This window comes from Gasterosteus aculeatus, chromosome 4 (genome assembly GCF_964276395.1).
Source record: "Gasterosteus aculeatus chromosome 4, fGasAcu3.hap1.1, whole genome shotgun sequence".
NCBI lineage: Eukaryota > Metazoa > Chordata > Actinopteri > Perciformes > Gasterosteidae > Gasterosteus > Gasterosteus aculeatus.
The window spans coordinates 16,716,441-16,733,605 of NC_135691.1; the positions used below are offsets into that span (position 1 = coordinate 16,716,441).

Consider the following 17,165-nt stretch of genomic DNA (forward strand, 5'->3'; position numbering starts at 1 on the left):
TTTTAAGTCCTCCTTTACGCTGATGTCTTTTACTAAGGAAACTGCTGTTCATGTGAAACGAGGATTCAATCTTGATGTAATTGGCACGTAACCTCCATATGGGAACTACTTTTGTATTTATGATTAGTATTTAACTTTTTCCAAAACCTAACTAAGTACTTTTGTTGTCACAACCTAACAAGGTTGTTTCCTGTCAAGACTGCCGTTTATTATGATAAGTCTTTATGAATGAAATGAGGAGAAATTAAGAGTGTGTTGCTGGACCTCAGTTGGACAAAAACACATAAATAAATACTATTCACAACATAATATTATCAAAGTCAGTCATATTAAGTCTTTAGTCCCACAGGAAAGAAAACAAATATCAAAGAGATCATTAACGCTTTAATTAGCCGCCCGGAGTAGATTAATCCACATTAGGCTTACTTATTTAATTGGTTTAAATAAAGTCAATTTGTGGGCCAAGGTGAAAGAGCTCATTATCCTTTTTCATTAGTGGTGTCGTCCTGGAGGTGGATCCCATAATTCTCAACAGCATCATGACAATTCCTACGTTTATAGTTCAAGTACTTCCTGCGATTGTAAATTCAAGATGCTAGAACCCCAAACCGTACATGACGGGTGTCGGGGGAGAATTTGTTGAGGTGCATATTGTGAGAGTCTCAAGAACTCGTATGTGACCTTTCTTGGGAAACTCGTGACCTGACCTAGTCTACGATGAAATCCATATGTGGCTTGGACAGACCATATCATGTTTTTCTATTTACCTTTCTCCTCTGTTTTCCTGTCTGTCAAAATTATTGATTTGGTCCCACTAAGAGGGTCGTGGAGGTTCCCGAAACAACATCTGGTTAGCATTCCTCGAACCTTCAGAGATGTATAAAAGCTCCTCGTCCCCCTAGAAACTTTGTCAGATCTTCCTGCTCCTTTTGGGAGAAGGAACTTTCTGCCCCTTTTCAGCTGAATTGTAGTCATTTGACTTCTGTCTGTGCTTACGGCTTGTGCTGATGATTTCTGTATTCTTTATCATTTTTCTATATTCTAGTTAGTAATAAATACTTAATCACAAAGCAAGCTCAAGATACTTTTGATTTCTCACATGGGCTAAATCCACAAATTTCCACCACAACGGGCATACTGTGGGTCAGAGTGGGATACTTTTTATGTGCCTCGTGGCAAATAGTTCACACAGATGGAGTACAGATCAGACATTTTTTGCCATTAAATGAGTCTACACAAATGTAATGTGAGTGTATGTGAAAGTGATCAAGTGTATTTACGTATGGAGTTGGAAGGGATGTGCAGTGAACGGAGGAAAAAGGGTTAAGTCAGTGGGGGACCCAGGATCTGTTGATGAACCCGACTGCCGACCAGGAAAAAACAGTGTATGTGGTATGAGGTCTTGGTCCTGATGGACCTCAGCCTCCTGCCAGATGGAAGGGGAACGAACAGTTTCTGTCCAGGATGTGACGGGGTCGGCTACAATCTATCTAGCTCGCTTCAGAGTCTTGGAAGTGAAAAAGTCCTGCAGGGACGGAAGATTGTCGCCCTTGTCCTTGGCTGTGGCTGCAGCGTACCAGACAGTGATGGAGGAGCAGAGGATGGACTCAACGATGGCGGTGTAGAAGTGCACCATCATTGTCTTTGGCAGGTTGAATTTCTTCAGCTGCCTCAGGAAGAACAACCTCTGCTGAGCCTTCTTGGTGGAATCTCACAGGGTGATGGGGGCTGGTGGTCTCTTCAACATGTTGAACAGCTCATTTTGGACAGATTTTTTTCTTAGATTTATATGACACAATAAGGATTCATCCCAATATGCTTGTTCAAGAGGCTAAGCTGAGAGAAAGACGCTTCTAGGCAACAGCAATATGTGTCTAGAGCCCAACAAGGCAAACAAGGGGGGGATGCAATGCAGGAAATACAAAGCCAGAATGACAAAGGAAAAAGATGAGGCCATTCAGAATAGCAACACTTTTTTTTGTTTATTAAATTAGAGAGAAAACCCATGCTAATAATTTTGAGGCCAATAGTCGGTCTCCATTTAAGTCTTCACCACATCCTAAAAAAGGCTCCATAGTTCTCTATAGTTCTATATGTTCTCTTTTTCTGCACCATATGGCCTCTGATGTTGCCCGTCACTTGAGGCAGTGCACATTTGGTTTATCAGCACTTGTACTTGTCGAAATTAAGCTGATGACAGACACTGAACTGGTTCATTTAAATGTGAAGACAAAGGAAGATTGACAAACATAAGTAACTGGAAAAGTAGCACAAGAGCCACCATGACCCCAGGTGATGGACGCAGAGACCATCGGTGTTTGAAGACCCCTGAACTGTGAAATGAATTCATCGAAAGTACTCATTAAACAAAGTCGAGGCTCTAGATTTGATTGTGATCCATCACTCTAGTGCAGGTGGAGACGGTCTACCCACATGGATGTTTGCTCTGAAGTTGCCCGATTATTGCCGTCCTTGATGGAGATCTCCGTACCTTCTCGCAATGTACTTGCTGGGAAGGGCAGCTCGCCCTGGTGTCATCGGAATTGGTAAATTGGCAACATTCGTGTTAAACCGCGCACCTTACACCTGGTTAGAGGTCCAATCAGCCGGGGTGATAAGGAACACGTGTGTGTGTCCGTGCAGAGCCAGTCATTTGCACCGTAACCAGAAGCTGCACAACGAGGTGGCTTGAGTACAACCGCACAAATAGAAGAAGCCTGATTTGAAGGAAACTGTCTTGGCAAGATTCCCAACATAATTTCCCCACCAGGTTGACTGCATTGAGTGTACCAATGAAGAAAATTCATATTAATTGAAAGTGACGCACTATACTCTTCAAAGGAAACCGTCAGTATTCATAGACCTTTCATAGGACCCTCTTTGCGTAGAAAACAAGCATGAACTGAGCTGGCTGTGCTGATAGATTGACATTGAGGATTTAAATAATTTCTTAGCTTCTGCATGTCAAACTGAAGATTCACTCATATGCTCAGTAAATAATAATTCCGTGTAAAAAGGAAATAGACAGGCTTATAAGTGTCCTATATTTAGAAAATGTCTTTCCAATTGACAGAACAATAATTACTTTAATTAAACAGATCGTCTTCGACTACAGGAGATGAAGACCATCAAATTAAATCAACTGAGTGTTTTCCTCTGAATGTTTTCATTATATTTTGAGGCTTTGCCAATCACGGACAAAGTCATGTTTATTTAACTATAACTGACATGACTATTTTTTGTGAAACTTGACAAAAATACATGTATAAGTCAGGAAGTAAAGACAAAGAAATTTCAATCTGAGGAAAAGCAATCAAACAAATGCAGAGGCCTTCAACTTTGTGTTGCAGATCTTTGGTACCAGGACAAAGTTAGTGACACATGGTACTTTGAGTGGATGTTACATTATTGGACAGATGTTGCATCGCTGATAATATCAAATGAGAGCACAGGCACCAATGTGCCTCTGCATGTGGTCAGAAGTCACACGGATAAATCAGTTTCCTTAATATTTGATATATATCGAATGTCTGATGAAAGTGATAAAAATGGCTTTAACTCTACAAAGAAAGAAAAGCTTTTGTGTTCATCAACAATCATCCCGTGTGTTGCTTTGAGGGTTTTAAATATGACATTTGAACAGATGACATGTTCCATCTTTGTCAACATCTCTGTTAAGTCGGAGTGTACAACTCAATTTTGAAAAACAAACACTTTACACCAATTATTTGGTGACTTATTCTAAACTCATCTTCCCGTTACTAGCTTCCCCCCAAAACATTCAACCTTATTGTTTTGTGTTTTGAATATTCATGTTCAAGAATGAGTCTCTTTACTTGGATTTCATTTACAGATTCCCATAATGCTTACTTTGCCGTGTTATTTTTTTATCATCTTTGCCTCCAGGGGAGAAATCCTTCCATCTCATATTTTATTCAAGAGAAGATTTCAAATCAATATGTTAACGCTTTCTGTCTGGGACTTTTTTGTGTGTTTATTTATACTGAGCACATACTGACTTCTTTTTGTCCTTTTTCATTGTTAGTTAATGTTCATTGGCCGTGTAAAATATATGTAAAGAAAAGCTGTCGATGCCATTATGCATAGAGGACGGAATGTTCACCGCTTACATAATACCAAATATCTGCTGTCTTTGGGCTCCGAAGCGGAGGAGGCGGAGGCAATGTGAAACGCTACACAAAGCCATGCGGCGCTGCAAGAAAACAGCTGCTTACAAGCTCTCTTGCATTGTGAGACGGTGAGACAGTATGCAGAGCATCCTCCTGGAAAACTGGACGAACAAAGAAGCTTCAAAAATGTTTGTTTTTTTAACTTGAGAGCAGTTGTGCCACAAATCTTAAGAAGTGAAAACAATGCATGCAAGGTTGGTGTACGTAAGGCACTTAAAAGTTCACGCTGTATGCTTCCTTTCCATCCTTGTCAAGCACGTAACAGGTCTTTCAACTTTAAATAAAACACTATTTCTCTTTCCTAACACAACAGGACCCGTTTCTGTTGCGAGAGCCAACACTCCCATGTGGCCTGACCATCTGAAACTGGGATTTCCTACAAGCAAGTGTAGCGTGTGGGCTGCTTGGTTGAGCTGAGATGTGCAGGGTCATGCGTGGATGCGGGGGCGGAAATGTACAGTATTGGCTTCTAAGTATATTCAATGGTACAAACTGTGAACTAAAAGAAGTGTTGGCAGCTAGATCGCCTTAACCTAGGAGGAAATTATCATTTCCGCAACTGCAAATACAAACATGTTGACATGTCTTTAAACAGCATGTCTTATAGTCCTGATCAGGGGCCCAATCTCACCCAGACTCACTGACTTTGAGTCACTCTTTGTGTTTGGTTCTGTCCCACTGCCACACCTCCAAGGGTTTGAGACTGGCAGACATCTTCAGCCCTTTTTGAACCCTTTTTGTATAAGTCAGCCTCAGATGCTAACTTTGGTTAATTACTCACAAGTTAATGTGACGTTGAAAACTGGATAACCAGTGAGCACGTGGAGACGTAAAATAGGGGTAAAAAAAGAGGAAGGATCATATAGGTTCAAACATTGAAAACATTGAAAAAAAAACCCACATCAAATCAGAAATTATTGATAAGGAATAATTTATTCAACAAATACTTAATTTTTTCATTCAAGCTATTTTGACAAAAAACAGTAAAACATCTTTAAAACAACCTCTCATATTATGAAAAAAGAGCCTAGAAGACGTTCAAAGAGAATACAAAATATGAAATAAATACCCTCAACTGTAAATCATATATTTTTGACGTTGTCATGGTGACGTGAATTCATAATCACACCTTTTAAAGCCCTCAAACAACCATTTACCAGGTGACGTCAGTGAGGCCCTGATGGTTCAGGCCTCAGGCTTTAGGGTTTGGGGGGACATTGGGGTTGGGGTTAGGGGTTTTCTACCCAGGAAGGCTTTCTGACAAAGAAAATAGTTCTGTCGACAAATTTCATGATCTATCTATGCCATCTAGTGGAGGATTAATAATACCGCCACGTAGAATTAAAGACCAAGTCCTGTAACTCTGCTTATTCTTAGTTTGGTAATCACCACATCAAAGTAAACTGGGGACGCTCGTAGCTTTTTTAAATAATATTTTTTTCACAAAATAGCCAGTGACTAGTGACTCCTCAATGTTTAATCAACGCAACCAACGTTCTGAAACATATACAAACGATAGCAGCAACATACATATTCAAAAGGCATACCAGTGGAATTCAAACGAAAAGGCTGGATTCCACTAAGGCGACGGTTACCAGGACAACGGTACACACGGAAACGGCCCCGGCCTGAAGAGCAAAGTTGTCGCCCGAGCGCTGAAGGCTAAAGTGAGGAGGTCTCCTGCCCTGCGTACACAGCTTTATCCGGCGGTAGGTTGAATTAATTGCTAATATCAGGTTAAAGAAGTGCGTAAAAACAGTCGGACTGGGACGTTAAGATTAGCTAACGTTGGCTAGCTGACGTCAGTTAGTCGGGAAAAGTGGACTGTTAGCCGTTAACCTAATAGACAGTCTCTAAATTAAACAGTTCATTTGGAGGCTATTATATATAAGCTTTTTTAAACTAACGTTACATCATACACAATAGCAACACATTTTTCAAAGCAGGATTAGTGTAATTGCAACTAACATTTAACTAGTTGAAGCATCAAAAGGACAGAAAAATGACATGTAACCTTAGCTAACGTTAGTGTAACCGACTTCATCACATTGATGATTCAGATGGGTCCGATGTATCCATTGACCAGGGTTGTTTAGGACAATAGTCGTCTCCTGTCCACCCCCGCTCTCTCAACCTGTTTTTCCAAAATAGTCATATGCAGGAATACTGACAGTACCGAGGTTTTCTATTTACCAGGAAATACATATGATTAAGATTTGAAAATATTCACCTTCAATCCGCAGCCAAACAAAACGTTGACTCACTGCGTTGCCAGATGCCAGACGTAAACCCAGAGATGTCGACGCCACATCCACGTAAATATTTGTTAATATGCCATGAATCACATGTAAGACACATTGACAATACAGTCAGTGACTGATTGTGCTTCCAACAGAAGGAGCAGCGATCGCTTCAGGCAGTAATGCTGTGTCAGACAGAGCGGCCAAATTACCTGAAGCAGGTACTGATGGTGATGACTGATCGGTAAAATGCCAACAGGGAACATTGAAAAGGCTTATTTTTGTGTCTAACAAAACACATTTACATTGTTTGCAGACTTGAAGAGGGAGACTCGACGGAGCCCATTCAAAGTGCCAGACAGTAAGAGCATAATTGTTCTTAGTGAAAGAAAGGGCCGCAAAGAGGTTGGTGTGAATTCTTTAATTTCTGTACAACTATGTAAATACAAAGGGGTCGTTTTACACACACTGCATGATACTCGCGTGTGACCATATCTGCAAACAGAAAAACCTATCTGCGTTTTTTAAGTCTGGCTACTGTTCTCCCCCCAATTTGAAGGAGATGCATAAATTCCTGGCCTTGCCAATCGATGAGAAGACAAGCCGCGATGCGCGAATGGTGGCCATGCTGAGGCAGGAGCTGGGGGAACAAGAGGAGGAAGAGATGAAAAATCTGAGACAAGTCAAGAGTAGGACAGTTCTCCATCAGCAGACTGCCATCAGATCTGAGCGGAAGAGGGCCATGATGGAACAAAGTAAGCCGAGTACAGTGAGCCATTGGTCACCCCGCTAGCGTATCGATGTTAACTGGCGTCCGTCTACAGATCAGATTCCAAAAGAAAGCAAACATGACCTGCTCGCCATGGAGCGGCAGAAGGCAGTGTTGGAGGTAAATGATTCGGAAAAAAATCAACAATCTGGATTCTGTTCCACAGTTGTCGCTGAGCAGTGCTTTTTGGAAAGTTTGCTCTTAGTTTGTTCGAAAACAACAATTTGGCTATATAATGGATTTTTCAAACAGTCTCATTTCCCCCCTCCCTTCAGTACTCTCTGAACCGTAAAAGATCTGAGATTGAGGAGATGGATAAAGCCATCATGAAAGAGGAGGAAGAACAGAGACGGCTTGAAGAGTTCCTGGAGACAGAAAAGCTCCGTATCAAGGAGATTCTCAGGGAGCGCGAGAAGAAGTTGGTAGAGGCCAGAGCTTTGTAAGACGGAGCATCGAGACGCCACATGTCGGATAAACGGTCCGACTTTGCAGGATGTGAACACTTGTTTCCTTTCTGTTGACAGTTTTGAAAGAGAGTCCAAGGCCAGGCAGGAGAAGAGTGCTGCGATCAAGAAACTGACCGCTGAAATAGGGGCGGTCACTAGGTAGCCCTCTGATGATACTGTATCAATCACACGCCCAAGCATGCACTCTGCCGATGTTTGAAGAAAGTGAGGGACGGTGAAACGTTGTGTGCCTTTTAAAACAAGCCTTTTATCTTTTCATAGTGAGTTTGCTAAACAACAGGAAGTCCTGATCGAGTACACAAGATGCAGGGACCTGCTGTGGGAGTTGTCTCCTCCGGAGTGGAAGGAGGCCCAGAAGGCCAAGGCGTTGAAGGTCCCGTCACCGGAAAACAATGGCAAGTACACAACCAAAAAGGGATCGACGTGGAAACAAACCGCAAGTACCAGGCCGATACTGTGCCCTGATAGTGTCGCTTTTTGCTTTCAGTTTTCTTAACTCCAAGGAGCGCATTGTTAAAGTAAATACGGACAGTGCTGCTACATTGCTGTGAATGATAACGTGCCCACAGATTTGCAGAGCGAGGTTTCCGATCCAGGCCGAGAGCTGCCTTCCAGTGGAGGGGCCGGGCCGTCCTCAGCCTGCAGGGACACACTGTGAGGAGACACCGATACACCCAATGGCATGACAACACCACTGTTTATCTGGATGCTGATGCTGGACTACATCATGACCACGGCTTCCACTGTGTGATTGGCATAAGGCGAAAAAAACAGTCATTTAGAAATATTGATTCTCTTTGCATCAAGTATATCCTATGTGTGTGAGGTCACTCATTCATTTCACAATGAATGTCTTTCTGTTGGAGCAAACTCAGGTCTGCCGACATCGATTTTGAAGGCCTGGTAGTAAAGTTTTCGAAAGCTGCTCAATAAAAACCCCTCCTGACACAAAACTCTGTCTTTGTCCTCTTTAGGAGTACAAACACTGAACTCGATAGGGACGACTCAGAATATGAGGTCAGCCCCCCCGCCGCCCCTGCAAAAACATAATCCACTTCTCTGACATATTTAGTAGTATTTATTTTGTTCGTCTTATCCAACATTGTTTGCCTGTGAAGGATGAGCCGGAGATGTACTTCACCGATCCCCAGCAGCTGCTGGATCTGGTGGAAGACCTGACGTGCAAGAACTTGACCCTGATCCAGAACTCCGCAAGAGTGGAAGAGACAGCAAAGGGTCTCCGGCACACCATGGAGGAAACCACGCAGGAGATGTGAGCATCCGCAGCCTCTGGGAACAAATCATTTCTATCATTTTGCCTGGTGTGTTGCTTAAAGTTGTGTCTTGTGTTGTATTGAGAGCTGAAGTATTTTGACCCTTGTCTTTTCTGTTTTCTCTCTTACTCCCACCCCTTTCCCCGCATCCATCAAATCCTGAATCCCTTCTGTCTGAAGCGAAAACGAGGACAAGCACTTAACACTGCAGATAGAAGACATTAGCACGAAGATCAACGAAGAGAAGGCCAGAGGCAACAAGCTCAAACAGCTGGTTGATCTCCACGTGTTGCTGAAGAAAGAAGACCAGGTCGGGAAGCACAATGTGTTTGACTACATTTTAATGCGAGATCCTGTTCGCAACAACGGCACCCTGCGACGTCGGTACTCCTCTGAACTCGCAGGACGTCATGTGGGACGCTTTGGTCGTGAAGGTGGCGGAGGTCCATCGCAGCTGCGTGGGTGACAGGATTAGCAACCTCAGCGCCTTGCAGAAGGTCGCCAACATCGAGAAACGCCTTGTGACTCTGCTTCAGGACCTCGAGAACGTGGACAAGGAGAGCCTAGAGAAGATGAGGAAGATCAAGGACAGTGAGAAGAGGAGCAGGTATGTATCTGTCACGTCTTTCTCGTGTCTTCACAAAGTTAAGTTGATAGACAAATGCATAACAGCATTGCATGCTTTTCCCTTGAGTATATTATTTCCAGGTTTTAAGATAAAATATAAATATTTTCTTGATGACCTCATTGTGTCGCAGGGAGCGCGAGGAGAAGCTGAGAGAGCAGGAAGAGAAGCAGAAGGAAAGGATGAAGAGGAACTTGGAGAGATCTACGGCTGACTCCAAGAAAGTAGTAAGTCCTTTATAATGGGAATACATTACAGCTCATAAATACAAAATGATGTACTTTTATTTATTTTACAATGTCTTTTAACGAAATACCATGTTCAAGACTTACCATTGAATACCCATTGAATTGAAATGGCATGTTCTTTTTCAGAGTGGCAGAAAGCTTATGCCCAGATCCAAGCCATTTGCTCAGAAAGTCAAAGTCAGGAATGTGGACAACACCCCAGCTGAAGATGAGATGCATTCCTATCTCTTCACCTCTGATGACTAGTAAAAATACAACTGTATATATATATTATATATATATATACACATATAGGATAGATATGGTTGGGTACACCCCCATCAGAGCATAACAATAGCATCATAGGGTTACAAAATACCCAGAGCAACAATATTCATATGCAAGAGAACTAATAAATCACAATAAAGCAGTAGGACCAAGTGTTTTTTATTACTGTTGAACATCTGATATCGAATGCACGGTGAACATATATAGTACAACTACATATATATTTGATACATTGGGTTCTGCTAAATGTATCCCAAGTGAAAGAAGGACAGCAGGTGGTGGTGTGGAACATGTCTGTGGTGCGCTGTCATCAACAGGAGAGGAAGGAGGAAGTGGCAGGACTGGACTGGACTTGGAGATGTAGTTAGCTGCCTCCACCGAGTCACCAGCATCTTACTAGCTAGGCAGCTACACACTACTAGTATTTGACAATGCGATGGGTAACTGCTGGGGATATTGTGTCGGGCTCTTCAGAAGAGAAGCCAACAGAATCCAGAGAGGAGGCGGGTGAGTGGAACACTAGCTAGTCGAGCTAACGGACGTTAGCATGGAAGCATCAACCAGCGGGTCCGGTTCCTGCTAGCTTTAGCTGAAAGTTGGCTAGCCCTTAAGTAACGTTAACACGCGTAATGACAGCCCGGCGTGCTGCTGGAGCCACACGGAGACCCGGGCCCGGCAGCCCGCCGCTGGTCACAGCATTGTGATCGGGCGGACCCGCAGACAGCCATAAGGACCCCACCCCGATTGTCACCGGGGCATGCAACGAAGAGCGACGTCCACTAGCATGAGAGGCAGCTGGAGTCTATTAAAGTCTTTCGCAATGATTACAAACTAATAATAACTTTTACTTCGCGGGGACTTAATGTGTGAAGCGTGTGTCTGCCGGCCGTCGTGTTATTAAATTGAGGGTAAATAGTTTTTACTTTGCCAAGATGACCGCAGGCTTTTCGTCGTCCAGCATCGAGCGGAGTGAAACTCCGGCGTCACTTGCGTGTGTTTGCGCATTGAGGCCGGCAGGTAAAGCAGCACGTTGGTGATTAAGTTCGCCACTAGCAGGTTGCTATTGTTTAGTAGACCTCCGTTTTCATTTAGTAGTCGTGCACTTGACCTGCTGCCAGTGGGCCATGTCCAAAATCTGATAGTGACTATCACCCGTAACTGTAGTGATGACGCGTATGATTTGTGCCACACACAATGTAGAAATAAGCCTTTATAGATTATTTTACCTGCGGTGAGCGTCTCAAAGCTGAAATCAATCTGAACTCCAGGTCAGAGCCATAAACTCACATCCTACAGACACTCCGTAGCGTCCCAGCACATTGACACACGTGTGATCAATACCGTTAATTACGGCTGGTTATCACTTGATGAGACACATAGAACTGTACCGCATACAAATTACGCATATTCTTAATACATATTTTCAAATATCTGCCTTTCAGCAGCTGTTTTTTCCCCAAAATACTAAATATAAAATTCATAAATGCATTCCGCCATTGTGGATTTATCCAATCAATTAACCACCACAACACAGAATTGTCATTGAGGGTTCGTCAAATAATTTTTAGATTTGAAACAAATGTACTTTCAAACATTTTTTTTTTAATTGATGCTTTTATACATATTGGGCTGTGCTACACATGCTGCGTTACTAACTAACTCCCCAAACCTCATTATTCAGGACGGATGTCCCCACGTGGTCATTCCATCGTGGCTGTTTATCCTGCGCCTCTTACCTCGGTACAGATGAGAAAACGTATTCATTCCCTGTGCAGATGCATCTGTAAATAGTCTGGCATTGTCCGCGTCAATCTAGTTTAAAAGAATAACATGAAAATCCTTACGTTGACATAAAGTGCCGGAGCTCCTGAGCTTCAAGGAAGAGACCGGCGTTATTGATCCTGATGACGGTGATTGTCTCTATGGTGTAATAATAATTTAACTTGAAGCTTTTCTGATTTAATGTCGCAACCATCAGCTAGTTTACACTTTCCATCGTGTTCATACTTTCTTTCTTATCCCTACAGTTCAAAGTACTTCCGAAGCAGCACCACAGGAGAACATTATACAATAGAGGTACGCGTCGTACATTCCCTCGTATTGTTTTCTGTTCGCAATTAATGGCCGTTCACTTTTATGTTCTATATCTAATTACGTCTTTTTATTAATTTTTTTCTCGCAGTTTGAAAATCTCGTCGAGAGCGATGAGGTAAGTCTGATGACGGTGTGACGATAGGTTCTCGAGCTGTCCCTCATTACTGTTCTGCTGTCCAGGACCCGGTTGCTACAGGCTGAGTAAAGCTGCGTGGTGCTGGTAGTCCGTCCATCCATCTTAAACTCCCATTCTCCCGTCCCGCTTGCCTCTGCTAGCTGTAATGATGGATAGAAAGCGGCGGGCGCAGCTACTGCGCCTCGTCGTCGTCGGAGTAACTCGATTACTGTCAGCAGAGTCCCCAGACTCGCGGCGCCCCAGTGGAACGGTGTAGTGCCAAAGTTTGACTCTTGATTGCTGTGTTTGTGATTGCAGGCAGAGAGTCCGCAGCCCTGTCCGAGGTAAGAGACCGGTGGGGAGTTTTGGAGAAAATAATTTGGTGTTGCTCGACGAAGCCTTTTCATTCCGTTATGTTTTGATGCCCTGTGACCAGGCCCATCAGTGAAGATGAGATCAAGCACCTCAAAGATCACCGCTACGCCGCGCTGTCAGACCACCAGATCCTGATCGACCAGAAGCTCCAAGTGGAGGTAAAGACGCAGCCTCTCTTTGTTAGATCAACAGCCACTGTTGGGGTTTTTATGTTTTTAGAACCTATTTTCCCTGATTTTGATTTTTACATTTTTGATTTGCAGCATTGTTTTTTCTGTTATGGTAATTTTCTGTGTTTCATTTCGTTATGTACTTTATTTTTTTATTTATTTCTGCTTCAGTTAGAGGCACAAGAGGAGAAGTTGAGGCTAGAAGAGGAAGCTAGAAATGCCGCCCAGCGCGAGGCCGCCAGGTTGGCGCGTGAACACAAAATGAAGGAGGTGAGGTGGCGCAGAGCGCTCCCTTCTGCCAGTTCTGACCTCCTGCTTGCCTTAAACACCTCCTCCTCTTAACCGCCGCTGTGGAAAGGCTCCCCTTTCAACTCCTCGACATTTCCTCTCCTCTGTCTTCTTGTTGTCCTCCTAACAAGTCCTCGCTCAACTGTCGTCTGTCTCGGTGCTTCATTTAACTCACAAACGACTTGTTAGCATTCTCAATCCTCCCTTGAGCTGATGATTTATAAGACGCAGTGTGTGCTAACAGACGGTGATCCGTATTCATTAGAATAAGCCTTGAAATTAGCAAACGTTGCCATCACTGTGGCTGTGCTTTTTACAGTCTCCACATCATGAAAAGAGGAATGTACACTATTAAAATACAATAGCATTACAACGAGACAAATATCGTGGCTATATATATATTTCCTGTGGTGTTTCAGGGAACGGGCTGCTGCAGAGAAAAGCCTTCATCATATAATGACAATTGTACTTCACAGCTGGGATTGAGATTTCTTTCATGCCTCATTCCACTGCTTCTCTGGTGTTTTCTCTTTGCTTTATGAACATTATTAGCCCATACGCTTCTTTAATGGTACCAACTTTGCTAAATATTATTTACAATGGTTGTTAATCTGGTCTGTATTTTCATCATGGGGAAAACGGGACTTGTCTTGATATTGATCTGCGGGCCGTTGTTTTCTTTCGTCTGCAGCTGCCTGGCCAGAGGAGCCGCGGGAAGGCAGACGGCTCCGGCGGCGACCCTCGGCGAAGAAAGTGAGTCGCTGGAGTTCATCGGACAACAGGATAACGGTGTCGCTGAGGACCATTTCAGCATTTGTGCCAAGTCGACCGTAATGCTGGATGCATAGACACATTTGGAAACCAGCATCTGGCAAATTAGCTATTTAATCTAGCTAATATATTTCAGATCGAATCTCCCGTATTTCTGTTTTGAAGCTCTTGTATCGTAGAACCGTAGCGCGGAAGGGGCGGCGTTGAGTCCCAGCTACCAGTGAGGGATATCACCAGTCTTATTGTTGTCATGGTGACCGTCGTCGTTGTCCTTTCCAGACAAAACTCCGGGGAGGATTTTGACGTCTACCTCCAGAATGTAAAAGCCCAGTCGGACGCCTTCAGGGGGAACCGTAAGTGAGCCGTCTGCCCTCCATCGCGTTGGCGCTGTGTGGGAGGTGAACGTACGGAACGCTTCATCCACTCTCTCTTCTGCCAGGACTGCCGTCCGACACCAACGTGGTGACTCCCAACACAGAGTGCAGCTGGGACTTCACCACCAAGACCCGCTCCACCAACGATGACGGCACCTCGCTGGATCTGGAGTGGGAAGACGAGGAGGTTGAGGGCTTCTATTAGGCTCCGTCGCAAATCACTGCTCATTCGTGGCCGGACTAGTCGGTCCTTATTAGTGCCACTGCAGTGGAGGGGGAGGCTGGTCAGTTGGGACCAAAACTCGTTTCATGTGATTTTATAAAGGTAACGCGTGTGTGTCTGTGTGTGCCTATTCAGCTTATACAAAAATGTGCACACACAAATGGCTTCTAAGTTGGGTTCCGTGTTAAATCTTGGGTTGGGCCCAGTTGCTGTTACGTCTGCAGCCCGTTCAGACCTCTGCGGTCTTGTAACCGCTCGCGTCCCTGCGTTGCAGGAATCAACCGGGGACTCCCGGTGTGGGAGAGGTCCCGGACGGAGGAGGACATCCTGCGCGCAGCCCTGAGGCCCGGCGGCAAGCAGGCCAGCAGCGGGCCGCCCTCGGCCTCGGAGGACTCCAACGCACTGGAGTGGGAGAACGATTTCGTGGGGACCCACTCGGAGGACAATGCAGACACAGAGTTTGAAGGGTTCGTCAACCCGGTCCTAGACACTCCCTCCGAGGACACGGCGGACGGCGGCCTCGTGTCGGACCGGGACAGATAGTGTCCAGCCCCACAGGAGGCGCTCGTCGGGTCGTCTTGACGTCAAGGCTTCTTTTTTTTTTCCTTCTCATGAAAAGGAAACGTACGCAGATGCTCTTCATATTCCCGTAATCTGAGACGGATGCTGCGGGGGAACGGTTGCGTGTGTCCACACTGCAGTAGGATGTGGTGTACCGTTTTTAATCAGAGACTCGTTTTTTCCCAGTGCCTTCATTAGACTTAATAGCAAACCATTTCTGCGTTGTGAGCTACAGAGATCAGTTACCACCCGACTGCGTTCCACACGTCATCCAGCTGCACCAAACTGCAGAAGAAGTCCTCGGTCGGTTAAACCTTCAGTTTTAATCAAGTTGTTGCATGATGTCTAAAAAAGAAACCGAATTTCATATAAAGGGTTTAAATATTAGACCAAATCACTGGAACCAAGATAGTTCCCTCGGTCCCTTGTGTTGGAGATGTCTAATCATTCTCAGCATGGATTTGTTGATGTTCAGAACTTTCCTGGCTGTTGGGTTGAAAGCAGCCAGCATGCCGTCTAACAGCAGAATTCTCAAACAAGGCGTCCGTGCACGCATTCTGACAAGGACGCACCCGCTCCGTCATCTTAGCGACGTGGGACTTTAAAGTACATTTAAAACGCCATGTCAAGCTGTTAGACATACGATTAAGCACACACACAATGAGCTTTTAGACTGCCATTTTCTTTCTTTTTCCCTTAGATTTGTTTGAGAAGATCTTTCATTTCCTTTTATGTTCAAATCAACGGCACAGAACAGCAACATCATTGCCGGGTACGAAGACATCCACAAAGTGCACACCACAAACATTTTAAGGACAGCGGTTGTCTATGGGTGCCTACATTGTTTGCATAGAATTATCTAATAATATTAGGGCAAATATCCTTTTTTCATAGACTGAGAAGCTCTAGTTGCTCATGATAATGATGTTGACATACTGAGGGTTCATTTTTATATCCACTGATCCCACTACAACCTGGAAAATGTGTTCATTTAAGAAGATGGATTAAACTGGATTATGATGATTTCCTCAGTATGTACGTACATGCGTCACAAATCCTAGCATCTAAATCATCACACTGGTGATGTTGGTCAATTATTCAAAAATACACAGTGATTGCAGGATATACAACAAAGGTGGAACATAACAGGAAACAATCTTTCCTTCAAACAAAAACCCCTTCATTTGACCACTACTGCTCTCTGATTGGTTGGTGGTATTCTGGTGTTTTGCATGTATTCTGGTCTGAACTCCCAAGCAGTCACTGTGAACTAGAGACCCATCAGTCATGCTCATCTTAAGAAGCGCTGTTGGGATTTGTGTGAATCATCATTCATGAGTTAATCTTAACAGTAGTTCACTGATTGCATTGGTGTGTGTGCGTGTGTGTGTGTGTTAAATGACATTGACTCAAGTGAGCCATGTGTGCGTGTGAGCGAAAAGAGGAAGCTGATCTGACAGCTGTGTAGACGGGACCCAGCAGACATTCTTTTTATTACCCGAGTGTATCGTTTAGTTATGAACACATTGCAATATTATGCTTTAGTTGTGGTCACAAGATCTCTGTTTTAATCACGGTTTACTTTCTGTAAAAAAAATAGTAAATGAATGTAACTTTGCATTACTTCTTAGAAATCTTTAAAAATGGGCGGGGCATCGCACACACTCACTTTTAATGACTTTCTGTAACAAAATCCTCATCACATTAAATAGATTGTTCATGTGGATTTTGTTATTTTCACACCGGCAGAAGGTGTGTAGTTAAAATACTCTATTATTATATTATGTTACAGCAGCACCTTTAACCACACAAAAGGAGGAAGGGTGTGGGCGTGGTCTAAATTGGAGGCGGGGCTATCTCATGGTGGTTGAACTTGGCACTACTGTGGTTTTCTTTTTTAATGAATCAATGCGGTTAAAAGACTTTAAGCTCATCCACCAAAGCATCTTTCTACTGTACAACTAATCTGTTTTAAATTAAAGTTGCTTCTGTTAACTTTTATTGTAATTTAATTATATCAAACCAACAAACCATTTGTCCCCGTAATGTTGGAAATGGGGCTTTGGGGGGCCAAAGTGGGCCATTTATAGCTTTCATCTAAATTAAAGAAAGTA

At 43.7% G+C, this 17,165-nt stretch overlaps 2 protein-coding genes across 3 annotated transcripts; both read left to right on the forward strand.

The window, feature by feature from the left end:
- Positions 1 to 5,352: 5,352 nt before the first annotated feature.
- cfap100 (cilia and flagella associated protein 100) lies at positions 5,353 to 10,228 on the forward strand. Its single transcript, XM_040173604.2, has 16 exons — positions 5,353 to 5,899; positions 6,434 to 6,505; positions 6,586 to 6,651; positions 6,747 to 6,835; positions 6,990 to 7,185; positions 7,255 to 7,319; positions 7,475 to 7,638; positions 7,724 to 7,804; positions 7,928 to 8,061; positions 8,236 to 8,320; positions 8,641 to 8,683; positions 8,785 to 8,939; positions 9,121 to 9,250; positions 9,345 to 9,547; positions 9,699 to 9,792; positions 9,940 to 10,228. Exons 2-16 carry the CDS (start codon positions 6,466 to 6,468, stop codon positions 10,057 to 10,059), a joined length of 1,665 nt encoding a protein of 554 aa, XP_040029538.2. The 5' UTR covers positions 5,353 to 5,899; positions 6,434 to 6,465; the 3' UTR covers positions 10,060 to 10,228.
- On the forward strand, positions 10,074 to 17,046 carry ap1ar (adaptor related protein complex 1 associated regulatory protein). 2 transcript variants are annotated; one of them, XM_078101538.1, is made up of 10 exons: positions 10,074 to 10,587; positions 12,108 to 12,156; positions 12,263 to 12,289; positions 12,608 to 12,633; positions 12,726 to 12,822; positions 13,006 to 13,104; positions 13,814 to 13,875; positions 14,173 to 14,246; positions 14,333 to 14,454; positions 14,764 to 17,046. In XM_078101538.1, exons 1-10 carry the CDS (start codon positions 10,517 to 10,519, stop codon positions 15,031 to 15,033), a joined length of 897 nt encoding a protein of 298 aa, XP_077957664.1. In that variant the 5' UTR covers positions 10,074 to 10,516; the 3' UTR covers positions 15,034 to 17,046. The 2 variants fall into 2 exon arrangements, with proteins under 2 accessions (XP_077957664.1, XP_077957665.1); XM_078101539.1 differs by lacking the exon at positions 13,006 to 13,104 and having other exon boundaries at positions 10,348 to 10,587.
- Positions 17,047 to 17,165: the final 119 nt, after the last annotated feature.